We start from the raw sequence: 16,825 nt of genomic DNA on the forward strand, positions 1-16,825 counted from the left end.
CTGCCTTTCTTTTTGAAGATAACAGTATTGTTTGAAGCTTTACTTTGGCCACTGATGACAAACGTTTTGTAAAGTGTTTTGGTTACTTACCTGTATGGAGATGAGAGCTGAGACATAGTGGTTTTCATCAGCTCTTGGTTTTGCTTTGGGGTATTGGTATCGGTGACTTGGAGTACCGACTGAATGGAAGTTGGCTCCCAATCTAAGCCCCAATAAAAGTGACTTGTAGCATGAACTATAAAACTGATTCTTTTGAATTTTTGCTTTCATGCTTTGCCAATGAACACTGAGACCAGCAGGACTTCCAACTTTATGGAAGCACGTCAGGCGTGAGTATTTGTGTGTTTGGACCGGAGCCTACTATATCCACAGGCGCCGGCAAGACCACAATGTACACCGCCTAGAAGCTTGATTAGGCGGTATAACAATTTCTGAAATAAACTCGGTAATGGAATAGTGAACCCAAGCTAAGCCTGCTCTCCATTTAGGGACAGGTGGTAGGAAATATCTTTCCCTCCTGTTCCTACCATCCCTCTCAACATAAATAAAGCCTCCTGACATCTCCCCCAACACAAATAAAGGACAAACTATCGCCTTCTCCCTGGACTTTACTTGGGGGGGGGGGGGTTTCCTGTTATCTAGTGGAGAGAAAGAGTGATCTCCACTCATGCTCTATCAAGAGCCTGGGCCCAAAAGTACCTCTCAAACCCCTTCCAGTACTACTGATAGGGGTCAAGCTGCCAAATGAGGTCATTAGATCATCAGGAAAACTCCTGGTAAGGTCTGAGGGGCATGACTGGTGGGGGGATCAAGAGGTCCTTTACTTGTGTTGGGGGCTGGAGAGAGTCCAAAGACCATTTCTTGCTGTTTGCATTACGGAGGTGTCCAGGGAGAGCGAGTGCTTTATGGCTGACACGGGGAGGGGAGGGAGTTCACTAAATTTGAATTTGCCCCTTCAAGTAGGCACTTGTGTGTGCCCTAGGGTAGGTGCTGGAAAGTTCTCAGCCCAACCAACTTCCTAAAATCTGAGCGTTATTTTGCTACTGTAGCTGGAAAGAGTGTTATTTTATTTTGCAAAGTGCCAATTTGCAGAATCGTAATGCTATATTTTGACATTGTTTCAGATCATTGATTGAACCATGTCAACGAAAAGTGTGGCATTTTCAAGCATGGAACTCCGAGCCGTCACAAAGTTCCTATTCCTGCAGAAGAAAACTCCGAAGAAAATCCATGAATGTATGATGCAAACATTGAGTGACAAATGCCCATTATATTTCACAGTGAAGAAGTAGTGTGCAAACTTTTATTGTGGAGTTTGAGACCGAAGATGCAACAAATGCTGGGAGGCCTCAAATGGTGTCAACTCCTGAAATTGTTGACTATGTCCAATGACCTGATTTTGGCAGATCGGCGAATATTGGCTAAAACAATTGCTAAGACACTACAGATATCCAGGGAACGTGTTGGGTATATAATCCACAAGCAGCTGGGTATGCAGAAGCTGTCAGCCAAATGGGTGCCCAAATGTTTGAATGCTGATGAGAAACGTCGTCGAGTAAACATTAGAGAATGACACAAGGACAAATTTGTCTCTATCCCATGGGATCTCAGTATCTCCATCCTGTCCCCACAAATTCTGTCCCTGTCTCTGTCCCATTCTTGCAAGCTCTGCCTGAACCGCACAAGCCTCGAACACTTATGATTTTAAAGTGTTTGAGGCCTGTGCAGATGAGGGCGGAGCTTAGGCATTGGTGGAATGAGGCATTATGACATCACAATCTGAGCTCTAGAATGTTGCTACTTATGATTTTAAAGTGTTTGAGGCTTGTGCAGATGAGGACGGAGCTTGCAGGAATGGGGAAGGGACAGGGACAGATTTCAAGGGAATGGACGAGAATACTAAGAACCTGCAGGGATGGGGAAAATTTGTCCCCATGTCATTCTCTGGTGGACACTTCCAAATTGATTTTGCAGTATATTCAGTGAGTTGGTGCCAACCTTTCGGAATGACTAGTTACTGTTGATGAAACATGGTTACACTACTATGATCCTCAGACAAAACAACAGTCCATGCAATGGCGGCCCTCAGGTTCTCCAAGGCGAAGGAAAGTCAAGACCCAAAAGTCAGAAAGGAAGGTCATGGCCACAGTGTTTTGGGATCAGAAAGGTGTTGTAATGACTATCTTCCAAGGGGGTCAAACAGTTAATGCAGAATCCTACTATAACTTGCTATGCCGATTAAAGGAGGCATCGAAAGAAGAGAGAGGGAAGATGTGGAAAGGAGTTCTCTCTTTTTTTTTTTTTTTGCAAGCCCAAGCCTAAATGAGAAATAACACAGTAACATGTAACATGTCACCCCCAAGCATGTAAAAGCTAATGGGGATATATGTGTATTTGCCGCTCTTATTTTAAGGAATATACATACACTGTGACTGTCTGACCAAACCCAGTTGCATACCTGGCTTGGTGGCCACCAGCGGTGGAGCACCCCCCTCCTTCGGCTGAAGCACTCCCTTTCTCCAGGTAGGGGGTAAGGTGCGTGGAGCAGTCACAGGGTTGCAGTCCGCATACACGCGGCTATTGGCTCTGTTGGTCCCTTGCCCTGGAACAGGAAATTGACATCAAAGGAGGCGGGAGCCAGAAGAGCCAATGGCGGCATGGCTGCGGACCCAAGACTACTCCATGCCCCCCCCTCAACGCCCTACCCTTGGAATGCTAGAGCCGAAACCACATGTCCTTCCAAACAGTGTATGCAGCCGACATTCACATATATGAAGCAGACCAGATGGCCATTTGGTCTTTATCTGCCATCATGTTACTCTCTTAGCTTTTCTAATGCTATCTATATCTGTATGCCAATGTATATGTCTAAATCAGCTTTTCATTTGTGTAAATACCATGATTGAGGGGAGACATGATTGAGACATTTAAATACATCACGGGACATGTCGAGGTGGAAGATGATATTTTCTTTCTCAAAGGACCCTCGGCCACAAGAGGGCATCCGCTCAAACTCAGGGGCGGGAAATTTCATGGAGACACCAGAAAATATTTCTTCACGGAGAGAGTGGTTGATCATTGGAACAAGCTCCCAGTGCAGGTGATCGAGGCAGGCAGCGTGCCAGACTTTAAGAATAAATGGGATACCCATGTGGGATCCCTACGAGGGTCAAGTTAAGGAATTGGGTCATTAGAGCATAGACTTAAGGGGATGGTCAGTAGAGTGGGCAGACTTGATGGGCTTTAGCCCTTTTCTGCCGTCATCTTTCTATGTTTCTATGTTTCATTCTCAAATTAACTCAAAATTTCAAGTAACATAGTAAACAACAACAGATAAAGTCCTGAACGGTCCATCCAGTCTGCCCCATTAGTTATTCACATTAAAAATACATGATTAAATTAACTTGTCTCTTCTTTGCTATTTCCGGGAAATAGACATATGGGCAGTGCAAACCTTCTCCACACCTCCTCACTACGGTACCTCAACCCTGATTTGGGGGAGTCGCCTCCACCTGTGAAAGGATAATTCAGTTGCCAGATCTGTCTGGCAAGATGATGTCAGTTTGCTCAAAACTGTGTTAGTTTTTTTGGTTACTAATATGGACTTCTGCCCACTGGATCCATCAATTGGTTTAATACAAGGTATCAAACATGTGGCAAGGAATGCAGGCCATTACCGAGTTGAGCCAGATTGGAATGGATGACCTCAGAATGTATCAAACCGTCCTCTCAGCTAAATATAAATACAGTAAAACCTTGGTTTGCGAGCATAATTTGTTCCAGAAGCATGCTTGTAATCCAAAGCACTTGTATATCAAAGCGAATTTCCCCATCGGAAATAATGGAAACCCGGACGATTTGTTCTACAACCCAAAACCTTTAATACAAAATATCATACGTACTTGTATTGCAAGACTTCACTCGTTTAGAACAGTCACTACACTCCTGCAAGCGTCAGAGAGAGAACCATCGGCTCAGTTGTGATGCGTGTATACTGTATGTACTTGCATTGCAAGACCTTGCTTGTATATCAAGTTAAAATTTAATAAAATGTTTTGCTTGTCTTGCAAAACACTTGCAAACCAAGTTATTTGCAATCCAAGGTTTTACTGTATAATACAATTTTAAGTGAAGAAGATATACTTTCCTGTAGACAAACTGTGCATCCAATCCCTCCTTCTCATGCTTAAGTCCCTGCCTCGGATAACTGAAACACTTTCCTATTAAATTATTGACGTTCCTTACCGATTTTCCTTTAGTTTGTAAACCGCTTAGGCTACAGACACAGCAGTATAGTCAGCATGAAATGAATAAATAAAAGCATCCTCCTCTATTTTTCTACAAAAATCCTCATGTTATGCAGAGAATAATAAATCTGGCCAAGAATAATAAATCTGGCCATATGTTAACGTAATACTTGAAATCAAAACAGAATGGGCAGCCTAGAGGCCCGAAAGGATCAGTAAAGCTCTGGTGATCCATTCGGGTCATCTAGCCTTCCCTTGTCGATATTCTAAAGGCAGAAAGAAAGAAGGTTTGATGTTATGGTAATGACATACCTCTTCCGGCAGGTTCACCACCAAGTCATGATCGGTCTGGCCCACTAGCATCTGCAAGAAGTACTCGCTGCAGGCGGCAAGCACAGCCCGGTGGGCTCGGTACTCCTTCCCCTCCACCACCAAAGTCACATCACAGAGGATATCCTGCTTTCGCTGGTCATTCAGGCACAGGAGAACGTTGGTACAATGGACTGTGGACTCATATACGTACATGGGGGATTCAGTCTTCTCATCCACAGACATGCCGTTCATACCCTGAAATGGAAAGAGAAGCTAATTGAACTGGCAAAGAGGGCTCCGGCCACTGCCACTGTTTCACAGAGTAAATAACTTTGCAGCTTTAGAAATGAATGTCCTCACAGTCTCAGGGCTAGATGCATTAAAAGTGTCTGATCGTCTAACGATCGTCGCTAAACCGGTTTGACTGGTTTAGTGACGGATCGCATTTGCCGACCCAATGCCCAAAATGGCTCACCATGTGGTTTTCCATGCAGTCCTACATTCTCTGATTCTGGAATGCAAATGAGGTCATTAATATTAAAACCAGGCATCCGATCGAAGTCATAAACTTGCATGCCAGAATCGGGTCAGTAGGACCGATCCGGAAAAGCCTACAGGTCTACTGTGTGTTATTGATAGAAAAAAAATAGGAAGACCTATGGGCACAGATGTTGGGCCCATTTTTAAAAATGCTGTGCCAAACCTGCCCCCCCCCAACAAACACCCCCATGACAGACGACCCCGATACAAAAAAAATCAGCAGGAGAGATGCCCACTCCCTCCTGCCACCAAACCGACCCCCCCCACGCACCGACCCTTACCCTTCCTAAAAAAAACATCGGCAAGAGGGATGCCCACTCTTTCCTGTCATCAGATGGCCCCCCCACACCCCCAAACCTCCCCCATAACTGTTGACGCAATAGACAGCAGGAGTGATGCCCAGCCCCTCCTAATTGCAGATCTTCCCCTTCCCAGTGCATCCTGGGATGTACAGGGAGGGGCCTAAGGCCGTGATTGGCTCAAACGCCTATGGCCGTTCCCCGTAGAAAGGACCTTACGTGTTCAAGCCAATCAGGGCCTTAGGCTCCTCCCTCTGTATCCTCGGTGGCTTGCATTTTTTTTTTGATTGGGACAGATGTTGTGTATGTGTAACATATGCACAACACCTGTGCCCATAATAAAAAAATGAAGGCTTCCTGCTCTGAACAGCTGAGCGGCAAGAGGCTATTTCAGGACTTCCCCTGCAGCTTATTTGTTCGGGATTCTCTGCGCATGTGTTAAGTCGGTTTTCAAACGACTCATGGGGTAGGATTAGGACAGACATCCAACGCAACTCATTTGCCTGGGAAGCCTTTTGAGCTTGGATCGCTGTTTGGAAATCGGCCAACAGCGACCCACACGGTCTTAATAACTGTGCTTTGTGCATCCAGCCCTCAGTGTCATCATGGCCTTGCAGGAGTCTGCACTGATCAAATTATAAGTAAAGGATACGGACAAGACATGTTAGAGAAACCCTTTATTTTTCCTATCACTAGTAAGATTTTGTTCTTTCTCACCCTGCAAGAAACTAGAAGTGAGATTCTTAAAGTGCAGTTTTAACTTTCTGATGTAACAGAAATAGACAAGGCTGTGGTCCTCAGTAGAAAATAAACTCTGAACTTTCAGCAAGGAATTGATTTAATTGAAAATTGGATGCTTAGGCTTAAACCAAAATTAAATACACACAAGACAAAGTTTGTATGTTTTGGAAGTCAATTAGACCTGATTCTGTCGACTTTAATCATTAATCAAAAAGAATATAAATTATCTTAATTTATTAAAATTTTAACCCCTCCTTTACAAAGCCACGCTAGCACTTTTAGCCCCGGCTATGGTGGTGAAAATTCTGACGCTCATAGAATTCCTATGGGTGTCAGACGGCGCTAAAAATCCTAGCACGGCTTTGTGAAGGAAGGTATAAGGATTTTATTTAGATATGTTAATTTTGGAGCCACAAATAATTTTTTTAACACAAAAACTTTTGTTCTTTTAAGGAAACTGAGACACACCCTTACTTATTGTTATGCCTTTTTTCTTCGTTTTGTAACATTTCTGTCATTTTAAATTTCGCCAGAATTCCATTGTTTAACGGTTTCCCCTTATGCATTTACTCTTTGATCCTCTCTCTTCTATCTACCAAAAAAAATTTAATTCAATACTGTCTTGTTAAAATGTTTATTTCTATTCCCTCTTCTATCTTTATTTTAATTAATTTATTAATCCACAGGTACTTTAGTTAGATTGTGAGCCTTCGGGACAGAAAGGGAATTTTTTTAAGTACCTTTATTATTTTCATATCTTTAATTTTAATGTATATTTTCTGTAAACCGCTTAGAACTTAACGGATGTAGCGGTATATAAGAAATAAATTACATTACATTACATTACATTACACCCAAACATTTTGTTCAAAAAGATCAATTTAGAACTTTGGTGCAATCTCTGATTCTGAATCAAGTCGATTATTGCTTCTGTTGCTTACTTAAGATGGACAAATCAACAGTTAATGAAATTGCAGACAGAACACAGCTCTTCATCTGATCTTCTCTTTACAGAAATCTGATAGTATAACTGTACATTATATGAAAATATACCAGCTGCCGGTTAAGGCAAGATTTTGTTTAAATCATCGTGTTTTCTTTATAAGGTATTATATGGGCTAATATCGACATATTTTATGGGCATTTTCTGTTAGTAAAAGTTGACAGAAATTGTAGAGTAAGGAATCATTTTTTTCTGGTTTTCCTCTTCTAAAGGAGAAAAAAGGACATTTTGAATCTTTAGTTTACTTCCCTCTTCTACAATACCACGCTAGCGGATTTTAGCGCAGAGAGCTGCGCTGAATGGCCTGCGCTGCTCCCGGCGCTCATAGGAACTCAATGAGCGTCGGGAGCAGCGTGGACCATTCAGCGTGACTCTCTGCGCTAAACAACGCTAGCGCGGTTTCATAGAAGAGGGGGTTAGTTTATCCAAAGCGGATTACAAAAGTAAACATACACAATGAAATCAATGAAAATACATACCAGACAACGCTAACAAATAACAAAAGGCCACTGACTTATAAGACTCAGCACATGGCCAGATAGCATATTTCATTTACAGAGCAAATCTCATTATAACAATCACGTACACATAGTAACATAGTAGATGACGGCAGATAAAGACCCAAATGGTCCATCTAGTCTGCCCAATCTGATTCAATCTAAAAATTTGTTGTTGTTTTTTTTCTTCTTCTTATCTATTTCTGGACAAGAATCCAAAGCTCTGCCCGGTACTGTTCTTAGGTTCCAACTCCTGAAGTCTCCATCAAAGCTCACTCCAGTCCATCTACACCCTCCCCAGCCCATCCTCCCCCAAACGGCCATATACAGACACAGACCCTGCAAGTCTGCCCATTACTGGCCTTAGTTCTTCAATATTTACTATTATTTTCTGATTCTAGATCCTCTGTGTTCATCGCACGCTTTTTTGAACTCCGTCACCGTTTTCCTCTCCACCACTGCTCTTGGAAACCATATTTCATAACGCAAAACAAATGTCTCTTTAACAGTTTCTTAAATTCCTGCAAGTTTCTCACGTGTCGTAAATTCACAGGTAACTTGTTCCACTCCCCATGACCTGCCTTTCAAGCAAAATAAAAAAAAAAAAATGCAAAGCTATTTCTGTGATAGTTAAGCTCTCAAATTCTTATAAAGAATTTGGTGGAAATGTTAAGACATATCTTTCTAGAAAATATGTTTTGAAGTTTACATTATAAATTATGACCTGTTTTAAATGTACAGTGATGCCTTGGTTTACGAGCATAATTCGTTCTGGAAACATGCTTGTAATCCAAAGCACTCGTACAGTGGTGCCTCACACAACGAACTTAATCCGTTCCAGGAGCAAGTTTGTTATGTGAAACGTTCGTTGTGTGAAACGCGTTTTCCCATAAGAATACATGTAAAACAAAATAATTCGTTCTGCAGCCCTGTTTTCCCATAAGAATACATGTAAAACAAAATAATTCGTTCTGCAGCCCTACATTTCCCTCCCTCCACCTCACCTTATATGCAGAGTTTGCCAGCTTTCTTTTTCACCCAGCCGCACGCTTTCAAAAAGCTGTGCACGCGCAGCTGCTGAAGTTGATCAATGTTCTCCTCTCCTGCAACTTCCGGTTTCCGGTTGCGTCAGAGGAGAAGATTGAACAACAGAGCATGCGCGCATGTGCTGCTCTTTGAAAGTGTGTGGCTGGCCGAAAAAGAAAGCCGGAAAACTCGGCATCTAAGGTAAGGTGGAGGGAGATGATGGAACACTGCATTCAGACAGGAGGGTGCTGCTGTTCCCGGCTCACATTAGGAAGCGGCGAGAGTAGTTCCGCCCCCCCCCGGGCCCCTCGGGCGACTTCGTTGTGTGAAACGAAGTTCGTTATAGGGAGCAAGACAAAAAGTTCGTTATGCGCAGCGTTCGCTGTGCGAGGCGTCCGTTATGCGAGGCACCACTGTATATCAAAGTGAATTTCCCCATAAGAAATAATGGAAACCCAAAAACTTTAATAGAGAAATACGTACTTGTAATGCAAGACCTCGCTCGTTTAGAACAGTCACTACACTCCTGCAGCGTCACAGAGAGAAGAACCATCGGCTCAGTTGTCATGTGGTATACTGTACGTACTTGTATTGCAAGACATTGCTCGTTGATCAAGTTAAAATGTCATAAAACATTTTGCTCGTCTTGCAAAACACTCACACACCAAGTTACTCACAATCCAAGGTTTTATTGTACACTTCTCCCTCCGTATCCGCGGTTTCAGCAATCGCGGTTTTGATTATTCACGTTTTTTAGCTTGCTGGCTCCTCCCCCCAAATTACGTCAGCTTGCCTAGAGAAAATCGCCGATTCCCAGCACTTTCTTCACCGTGTTTTGCCTCTCCTTCAGGAACAGGCCAGGTCTCCCACCATGTTATTCGTGGTTTCACCATATTCTTGATGGTTTTTAATAGAAAACAGTGAATAACATATGAAAAAGTTGTTTGCGGCTCTCTTAATCCCCTATCAGGGCGAATACGGAGGGAGAAGTGTACTTCTAATCTTTTGTTGTTACTTGTAATGGAATGTTTTATCCTGGATATTGCCAGCTCGTATGACCGTTAGCCACTCAGAACTAAAAAGTTGAGCGGGTTATGTTTTGCTTATTACGATTACTTTCTTATCTTCTCGGCCAGCCCAACCTCACCATGTGCAAACACCTGAATTCTGGGCCAGGCCTACGATCATCATTTACCCTAGTCACTTCTTTATCCATCTATGGAAGAGAATAATCTTAACTTTAAAAAAAAGTTAAACAGTGCCTATTAATGTAAGCACAAAACTACAACATATTGTTTTATGTGAGGAATAGGTATTTATAAAACAGCCAGTGAAATACATATACATATAAATCCTGTAATGCATCCTGACATAAGTAAAGATGTTCCCACTTGATGGGATTCTGCATCTACACACATATTTATTTTCTCCTATTGGTTTTAAAAGCATTTCCCTGTAACTTCATCGAGTGTCCCCCTAGTCTTTGTAATTTTTGACGGAGTGAAAAATCGGCCCACTTCTACCCGTTCTACTCCACTCAGGATTTTGTAGACTTCAATCCTATCTCCCCTCAGCCGTCTCTTTTCCAAGCTGAAGAGCCCGAACTTCTTTAGTCTTTCCTCATTCGAGGCACAGTTTGTTAACGAGCATTAAGGATTTGATTCAGCAAAGTTAAGATCCGTTAAGTGCAAATACCTCTGTGGCAGTGGTCTCCATCTCAAACCCTTTGCAGGGCCACATTTTGGATTTGGAGGTATTCGGAGGGCCTCAGAAAAAATAGTTAATCTCTTATTAAAGAAATGGCAATTTTGCATGAGGTAAAACTCTTTATAGTTTATAAATCTTTCCTTTTGGCTAAGTCTTAATAATAATATTGTAATTTATAGCTAAAGAGACATTTGATCAAGAAACTGTTTTATTTTACTTTTGTGATTATGATAAACATACCAAGGGCCTCAAAATAGTACCTGGCGGGCCGCATGTGACCCCCTGGGCTGTGACTGAGACCACTGCTCTGTGGTAACTGTAGGGGATGTTCCTGCGGCCACACCACTGACATAGGGCCAGTGGTCACTATCAAGCATTGTGCACCTGCTAATGTCAAAAGCTCCCCTCCTGAGGGAAAAGCATTGGTTACCTGTTAACCATAGAATCACATATAAAATAGCATTACTCTCACACAAAATATTAATGAACAAAGCCCCTATATTTTTAGAAAGACTCTTAATCCCTTATATTCCTACAAAATCTTTAAAATCGGAATAGAAATTGTTCCTCCTAGTCCCCTCATTAAGAGTCATTTATTCTAGGAGAGACACGATCTTCTCTGTCACAGCCCCCCAAATCTGGAATTCGCTTCCAAAATTGGATAAAATTTTGATAAAAGGGAAGAAAAGTTACTTGGTAAGTTTAAAAGTCTCCTGAAAAGCTGGCTTTTTAAAAGATGCTTTTAACTGTTATGCATACTTCATATTTTCAGGAAAGGAGAACAAATGAATTCTGCGTGTGGACCTAATGGGACTGTCCAGATTAAATTGAGAAACCAGATAGGGGCCAGGCCAAAAACTAATTTATAGCAAAGGCAAAAAAATGTAAACAAAACTCGTGCTTCCAAAGCAAGCCAGTGAAGTTTTTGATAGTAGGGGCTGATGTGTTCCCATTTTCTCAACCCAAAAATCAGTCGAACCGCTGAATTTTGAATGATTCGGAGTCTTTGTAGGGTTTTTTTGAAGGTACCCAAATAAATGATGTTGCAGTAGTCAAGTGTGCTTAGAATGGAAGATTGAACCAATAAGTGCCAATTGATATATAAATTTCCCTTGGATTGAATTTATGGCTTATACCTTTGGATGAACTACATAAAAAGACAAATTGATGAATTATATGAACTATATGAAATGATTACTGCCGCAGTCCCTTTTTGTCTTTGCACATGATTGCACTTTGCACATTTGTAGTAACATAATCATTTGAGAAATAAAACGTAAGAAATGATGGAAAACTTTTAAAAGATAAAGGTAATAAAATAGGAATTATAATGACATTCTGAGTATATAATTCTCTACTTCTGAGCATACAAAAGTTTACATAACTTGCTCTGTCAGAGTTAAAAAAAAAAAAAAAAAAAGACAGAGGAGAATCGAGTCTAGATTTCTATTGTCACAGTGCAGGGGGTAGGCAATTCCAGTCCTCGAGAGCCGGAGCCAGGTCAGGTTTTCAGGATATCCACAATAAATATGCACAAGATAGATTTGCATCTCAAGGAGGCAGTGCATGCAAATCGATCTCATACATATTCATTGTGGATATCCTGAAAACCTGACCTGGCTCCGGCTCTCGAGGACCGGAATTGCCTACCCCTGTCACAGTGCAATGTATGAAACACTAAACCAGGTTTGCCCAACTTCAGTCCTCATGGTCATGTTTCTAGGGTATCCTTAATGAATATGCACGAGAGAGATCTGAATACACTGAATGTAGTGTGCATGCAAATGTTTCTCATGCATATTCATTAAAGATATCCTGACCTGTTCACAGCCCTCAAGGACAAGCTTGTGCCACCCTATGCAAACAGCCTCTCTCAAAACGTATCCAGCGCTTGCCTAAGGCTTTTGCTTCAGTTCTACCGCCAAAAACTCTAGCATGAGAAGAAGTGGTTAAGAAATCCAGTAAGAAGGGTTTTGAAAAAGTGGCTGGCTACCACGGCCGCAGGTTCATCCATCTAAAGAATTAAGACAGAAAATTCTGCCAGCCTGCCAAAAATAACTGCAGAAAAATCAGCAAAGCCCAAGTTCTGTGCACGAAAAAGAACTGAAACTAGAGTCAAATAGGAAGCTAAGGAGAATTTGCGTCATCGTACGTGATCTCATCATTAGCAACACTTTCTGGTAAGTAAAAAAGACATGCACTGCTGTTCCCAAATTAAGTGGAGGCATGTGCATATCTTTGCAGATACACACGTCTCCATTCAGAGCTTTGCATTTTTTTGTGTTTATTTCTGTCTGAATAGAATCTGGAATTAATAGTCCTTGCCAGGTTCAGAAACACCATATACAAAAGGAGAAAAAAAATCTTCAATTATTTGTTGCTAACTGTAACTGCTATTTAACTCTGAAGTGAAATATGGGTGGGTCAATCCCACTGCTTCATTTGCATACCTTTGTTGCTGCATAAGAGGGATTTGATAAGTGCTCATCTTTCAACTTCCATACACAGCTTACCCTGCCAATGTCATAGAAACAGAAAATGAAGGCAAAAAAGGGCTACAGCCCATCAAGTCTGCCCACTCTGCTTACCCACCCCCTGTCTATGCCCTAATGACCCAATTTCCTTATCTTGACCCTCGTAGGGATCCCACATGGGTATCCCATTTATTCTTAAAGCCTGACACGCTGTCTGCCTCGATCACCTGCACTGGAAGCTTGTTCCAATGATCAACCACTCTCTCTGTGAAGAAATACTTTCTGGTGTCGCCATGAAATTTTCCGCCCCTGAGTTTGAGCGGGTGCCCTCTTGTGGCCGAGGGTCCCTTGAGAAAGAAAATATCATCTTCCACTTCGACACGTCCCGTGAGGTACTTAAATGTTTCGATCATGTCTCCCCTCTCCCTACGTTCCTCGAGAGTGTAGAGCTGCAATTTGTTCAGTCTCTCTTCGTACGAGAGACCCTTGAGCCCTGAGATCATCCTGGTGGCCGTCCGCTGAACCGATTCAATTCTGCGCACATCTTTACTGTAATGTGGCCTCCAGAATTGCACACAGTACTCCAGATGAGGTCTCACCATGGCCCTGTACAACGGCATTATGACTTCAGGCTTTCGGCTGACGAAACTTCTATTGATACAACCCAATATCTGCCTTGCCTTAGATGAAGCCTTCTCCACTTGATTGGCAATTTTCATGTCTGCACTGATGATTACTCCTAACTCTCATTCTACTGAAGTCCTAGTTAAAGTTTCACCGTTCAAGAAGTATGTACTGCATGGATTTCCGCTTCCGAGGTGCATGACTTTACATTTCTTAGCATTGAGGACCAACTTTCCAATGTAAGCAGGTCCTGCGCCATATAATTCTGTAAACTGCGTTCACTTACTATATTACATAGTTTGGCGTCAACGGCGAATAGTGTTACTTTACCTTGAAGCCCTTGAGTCAGATCCCCTATGAATATGTTGAAAAGGAGTGGACCCAGGACCGAGCCCTGCGGCACTCCACTGGTCACCTCCGATGTTTTAGAGAGGGTACCATTAACCACCACCCTCTGAAGTCTGCCACTCAGCCAATCATTGACCCATGCAGTTAGTATCTCTCCTAACCCCATCGATTCCATCTTGCTTTTTGTCATTCAATAAAAATGGCTTATTTACCCACAAGAGTTCTTTGTTCCCAGATGCTGTACATTTGTGTTAAACCATGTTTCTATAGCATTTAGATGTCCCAGATATGAGTAACTTGTGGACAGTAAACTCCGATTCACCAGGTCAAAAATTTGTAGAGATCTTTAGGGAGATGGCAGAGACCTCTAGTGGCTCCCCTAAAGTATTCTTCTGTGACCTCTATGTACCCCCATGATTTCCAGAACAAGGGGAAGGCTCCCCTGACCAGTGAGATGTCTGATATAAAATCCCATATCCCCATAACATCTTGAGATAAGTGTACCTTCAAATTTATGACATCAAACGTTCTGATGAAAATTGATATGAGACATGAAATATAAAAGACTATTCTAAAGTCATATGCAGTGATTGGGTGGTGAGACCTTATATGTGGGTTTTTCCTGCATGTCTCCTTGTCTCTGAGCATTAACTTTACTAAGAAGTATATAGTATACTAGCTGATGCCCCGGCGTTGCACGGGTATCTAATTATAGCAATAACACTGTAAATGGATTCAAATAAAGATACTTTATAATGGTGAATGAAATTATTTTTTTACAGCTTAATAGAAAGTACAATATTCAAATTATAATGTGAAATATTTGACAAAATGAATACAATACAACTAACGCAAAACGTGATTATAAACAACATTTTTTAATTTCACCTCCAGGAGCAAGAACATATAAATTGTTGGGTGAACCCACCCTTGAGCAAGCAACATAGAGTTGTGGGCCGAGAGACCCCCAGAACATATCACCCCAGGTAGTGAGGGTCTCACAAAACGTCTTGACCAATTTGAACGAAACTTGGTATGCAGATCCCTCACTACCTGGGGTGATATGTTCTTGGGGTCTCGCGACCCCCCTGCACACGTGGGCGGAGCTACAAACAGAAAATCGGATTTCACCCATTCATGTCAATGGAAAAAATGTAAAAAGCTGCCATTCTCACAGTAATTCACAAACGGCTTGACCGATTTGAACGAAACTTGGTATGCAGATCCCTCACTACCTGGGGTGATATGTTCTGGGGGTCTCGCGGCCCTCCTGCACACGTGGGCGGAGCTACAAACAGAAAATCAGATTTCACCCATTCATGTCAATGGAAAAAATGTAAAAAGCTGCCATTCTCACTGTGACCAATTTGAACGAAACTTGGTATGCAGATCCCTCACTACCTGGGGTGATATGTTCTGGGGGTCTCGCGGCCCACCTGCACACGTGGGCGGAGCTACAAACAGAAAATCAGATTTCACCCATTCATGTCAATGGAAAAAATGTAAAAAGCTGCCATTCTCACTGTGACCAATTTGGATGAAATTTGGCATGCAGATCCCTCACTACCTGGGGTGATATGTTCTGGGGGTCTCGCGGCCCACCTGCACACGTGAGCGGAGCTACAAACAGAAAATCTGATTTCACCCATTCAAGTCAATGAGAAAAATGTAAAAAGCTGCCATTCTCACAGTAATTTCAACTACCTGGGGTGATATGTCTTGGGGGTCTCGCGGCCCACCTGCACACATGGGCGGAGCTACAAACAGAACATCAGATTTCACCCATTCATGTCAATGGAAAAAATGTAAACAGCTGCCATTCTCACAGTAAATCTAAAACGGCTTGACCGATTTGAACGAAACTTGGTATGCAGATCCCTCACTACCTGGGGTGATATGTTCTGGGGGTCTCGTGGCCCACCTGCACACGTGGGCGGAGCTACAAACAGAAAATCAGCTTTCACCCATTCATGTCAATGGAAAAAATGTAAAAAGCTGCCATTCTCACTGTCATTCAAAAACGGCTTGACCGATTTGAACGAAACTTTGTATGCAGGTCCCTCACTACCTGGGCTGATATGTTCTGGGGGTCTTGCGGCCCACCTGCACACGTGGGCGGAGCTACAAACAGAAAATCAGATATCACCCATTCATGTCAATGGAAAAAATGTAAACAGCTGCCATTCTCACAGTAATTCAAAAACGGCTTGACCGATTTGAACGAAACTTGGTATGCAGATCCCTCACTACCTGGGGTGATATGTTCTGGGGGGTCTCTCGGCCCACAACTCTATGTTGCTTGCTCAAGGGTGGGTTCACCTAACAATTTATATGTTCTTGCTCCTGGAGGTGAAACTAAAAATGTTGTTTATAATCACGTTTTGCGTTAGTTGTATTGTATTCATTTTGTCAAATATTTCACATTATTATTTGAATATTGTACATTTTATTAAGCTGTAAAACAATAATTTCATTCACCACTATAAAGTATCTTTATTTGAATCCATTTACAGTGTTATTGCTATATTTAAATACCCGTGCAACGCCGGGTCATCAGCTAGTTTACTATAATATAGTCCACAATTTTAGGAGAGAGAGAGAGAACTTGTCACAACCATGGGAAGTTGGAATTAAAGAAAAAGGCATAATGAAACACGGAGACTGTTTGAAAACTTATTTTTAGTAAACTTTTGGTTCCGATTCTCAGTTCTGGCCTGGATGAGTGACTGAGTGCCAATGGATTAATTTGCTAACACCCCCTTCAGTTATTCTGGTACCGACATGGACCCGAGTACTTTACCTAGCGAGCATAACCCTCCAAGTCTGATATTCCTCTCAAAGGCATGTCCCCGATCTACCTAGCAGCAAGTACAACCCTGTTAGGACAACGCCAAGCTGGTACCTGTAGTTCTCTCTCTCCTCTCGCTGGGGTAGTTTACACTTACTTTCTGACTCAGGATGTAACAATCTCTTTCCCAGTTGGTCATCCTGGAAGCAGAGCCTGCTG

The 16,825-nt window shown here is 42.2% G+C and overlaps 1 protein-coding gene across 2 annotated transcripts in view; it reads right to left on the bottom strand.

Annotated features, from left to right (window-relative positions):
* The window catches only part of BACH2 (BTB domain and CNC homolog 2), a 491,078-nt gene that overhangs the window by 114,358 nt on the left and 359,895 nt on the right, over positions 1-16,825 (bottom strand). For both annotated transcript variants that reach the window (XM_033939441.1, XM_033939442.1), the window contains exon 3: positions 4,560-4,814. In XM_033939441.1, coding sequence (XP_033795332.1) covers positions 4,560-4,814 — 255 coding nt within the window. The remainder of the gene's footprint in view (positions 1-4,559; positions 4,815-16,825) is intronic.

Source organism: Geotrypetes seraphini, chromosome 3 (genome assembly GCF_902459505.1).
Source record: "Geotrypetes seraphini chromosome 3, aGeoSer1.1, whole genome shotgun sequence".
Classification (NCBI taxonomy): Eukaryota; Metazoa; Chordata; class Amphibia; order Gymnophiona; family Dermophiidae; genus Geotrypetes; species Geotrypetes seraphini.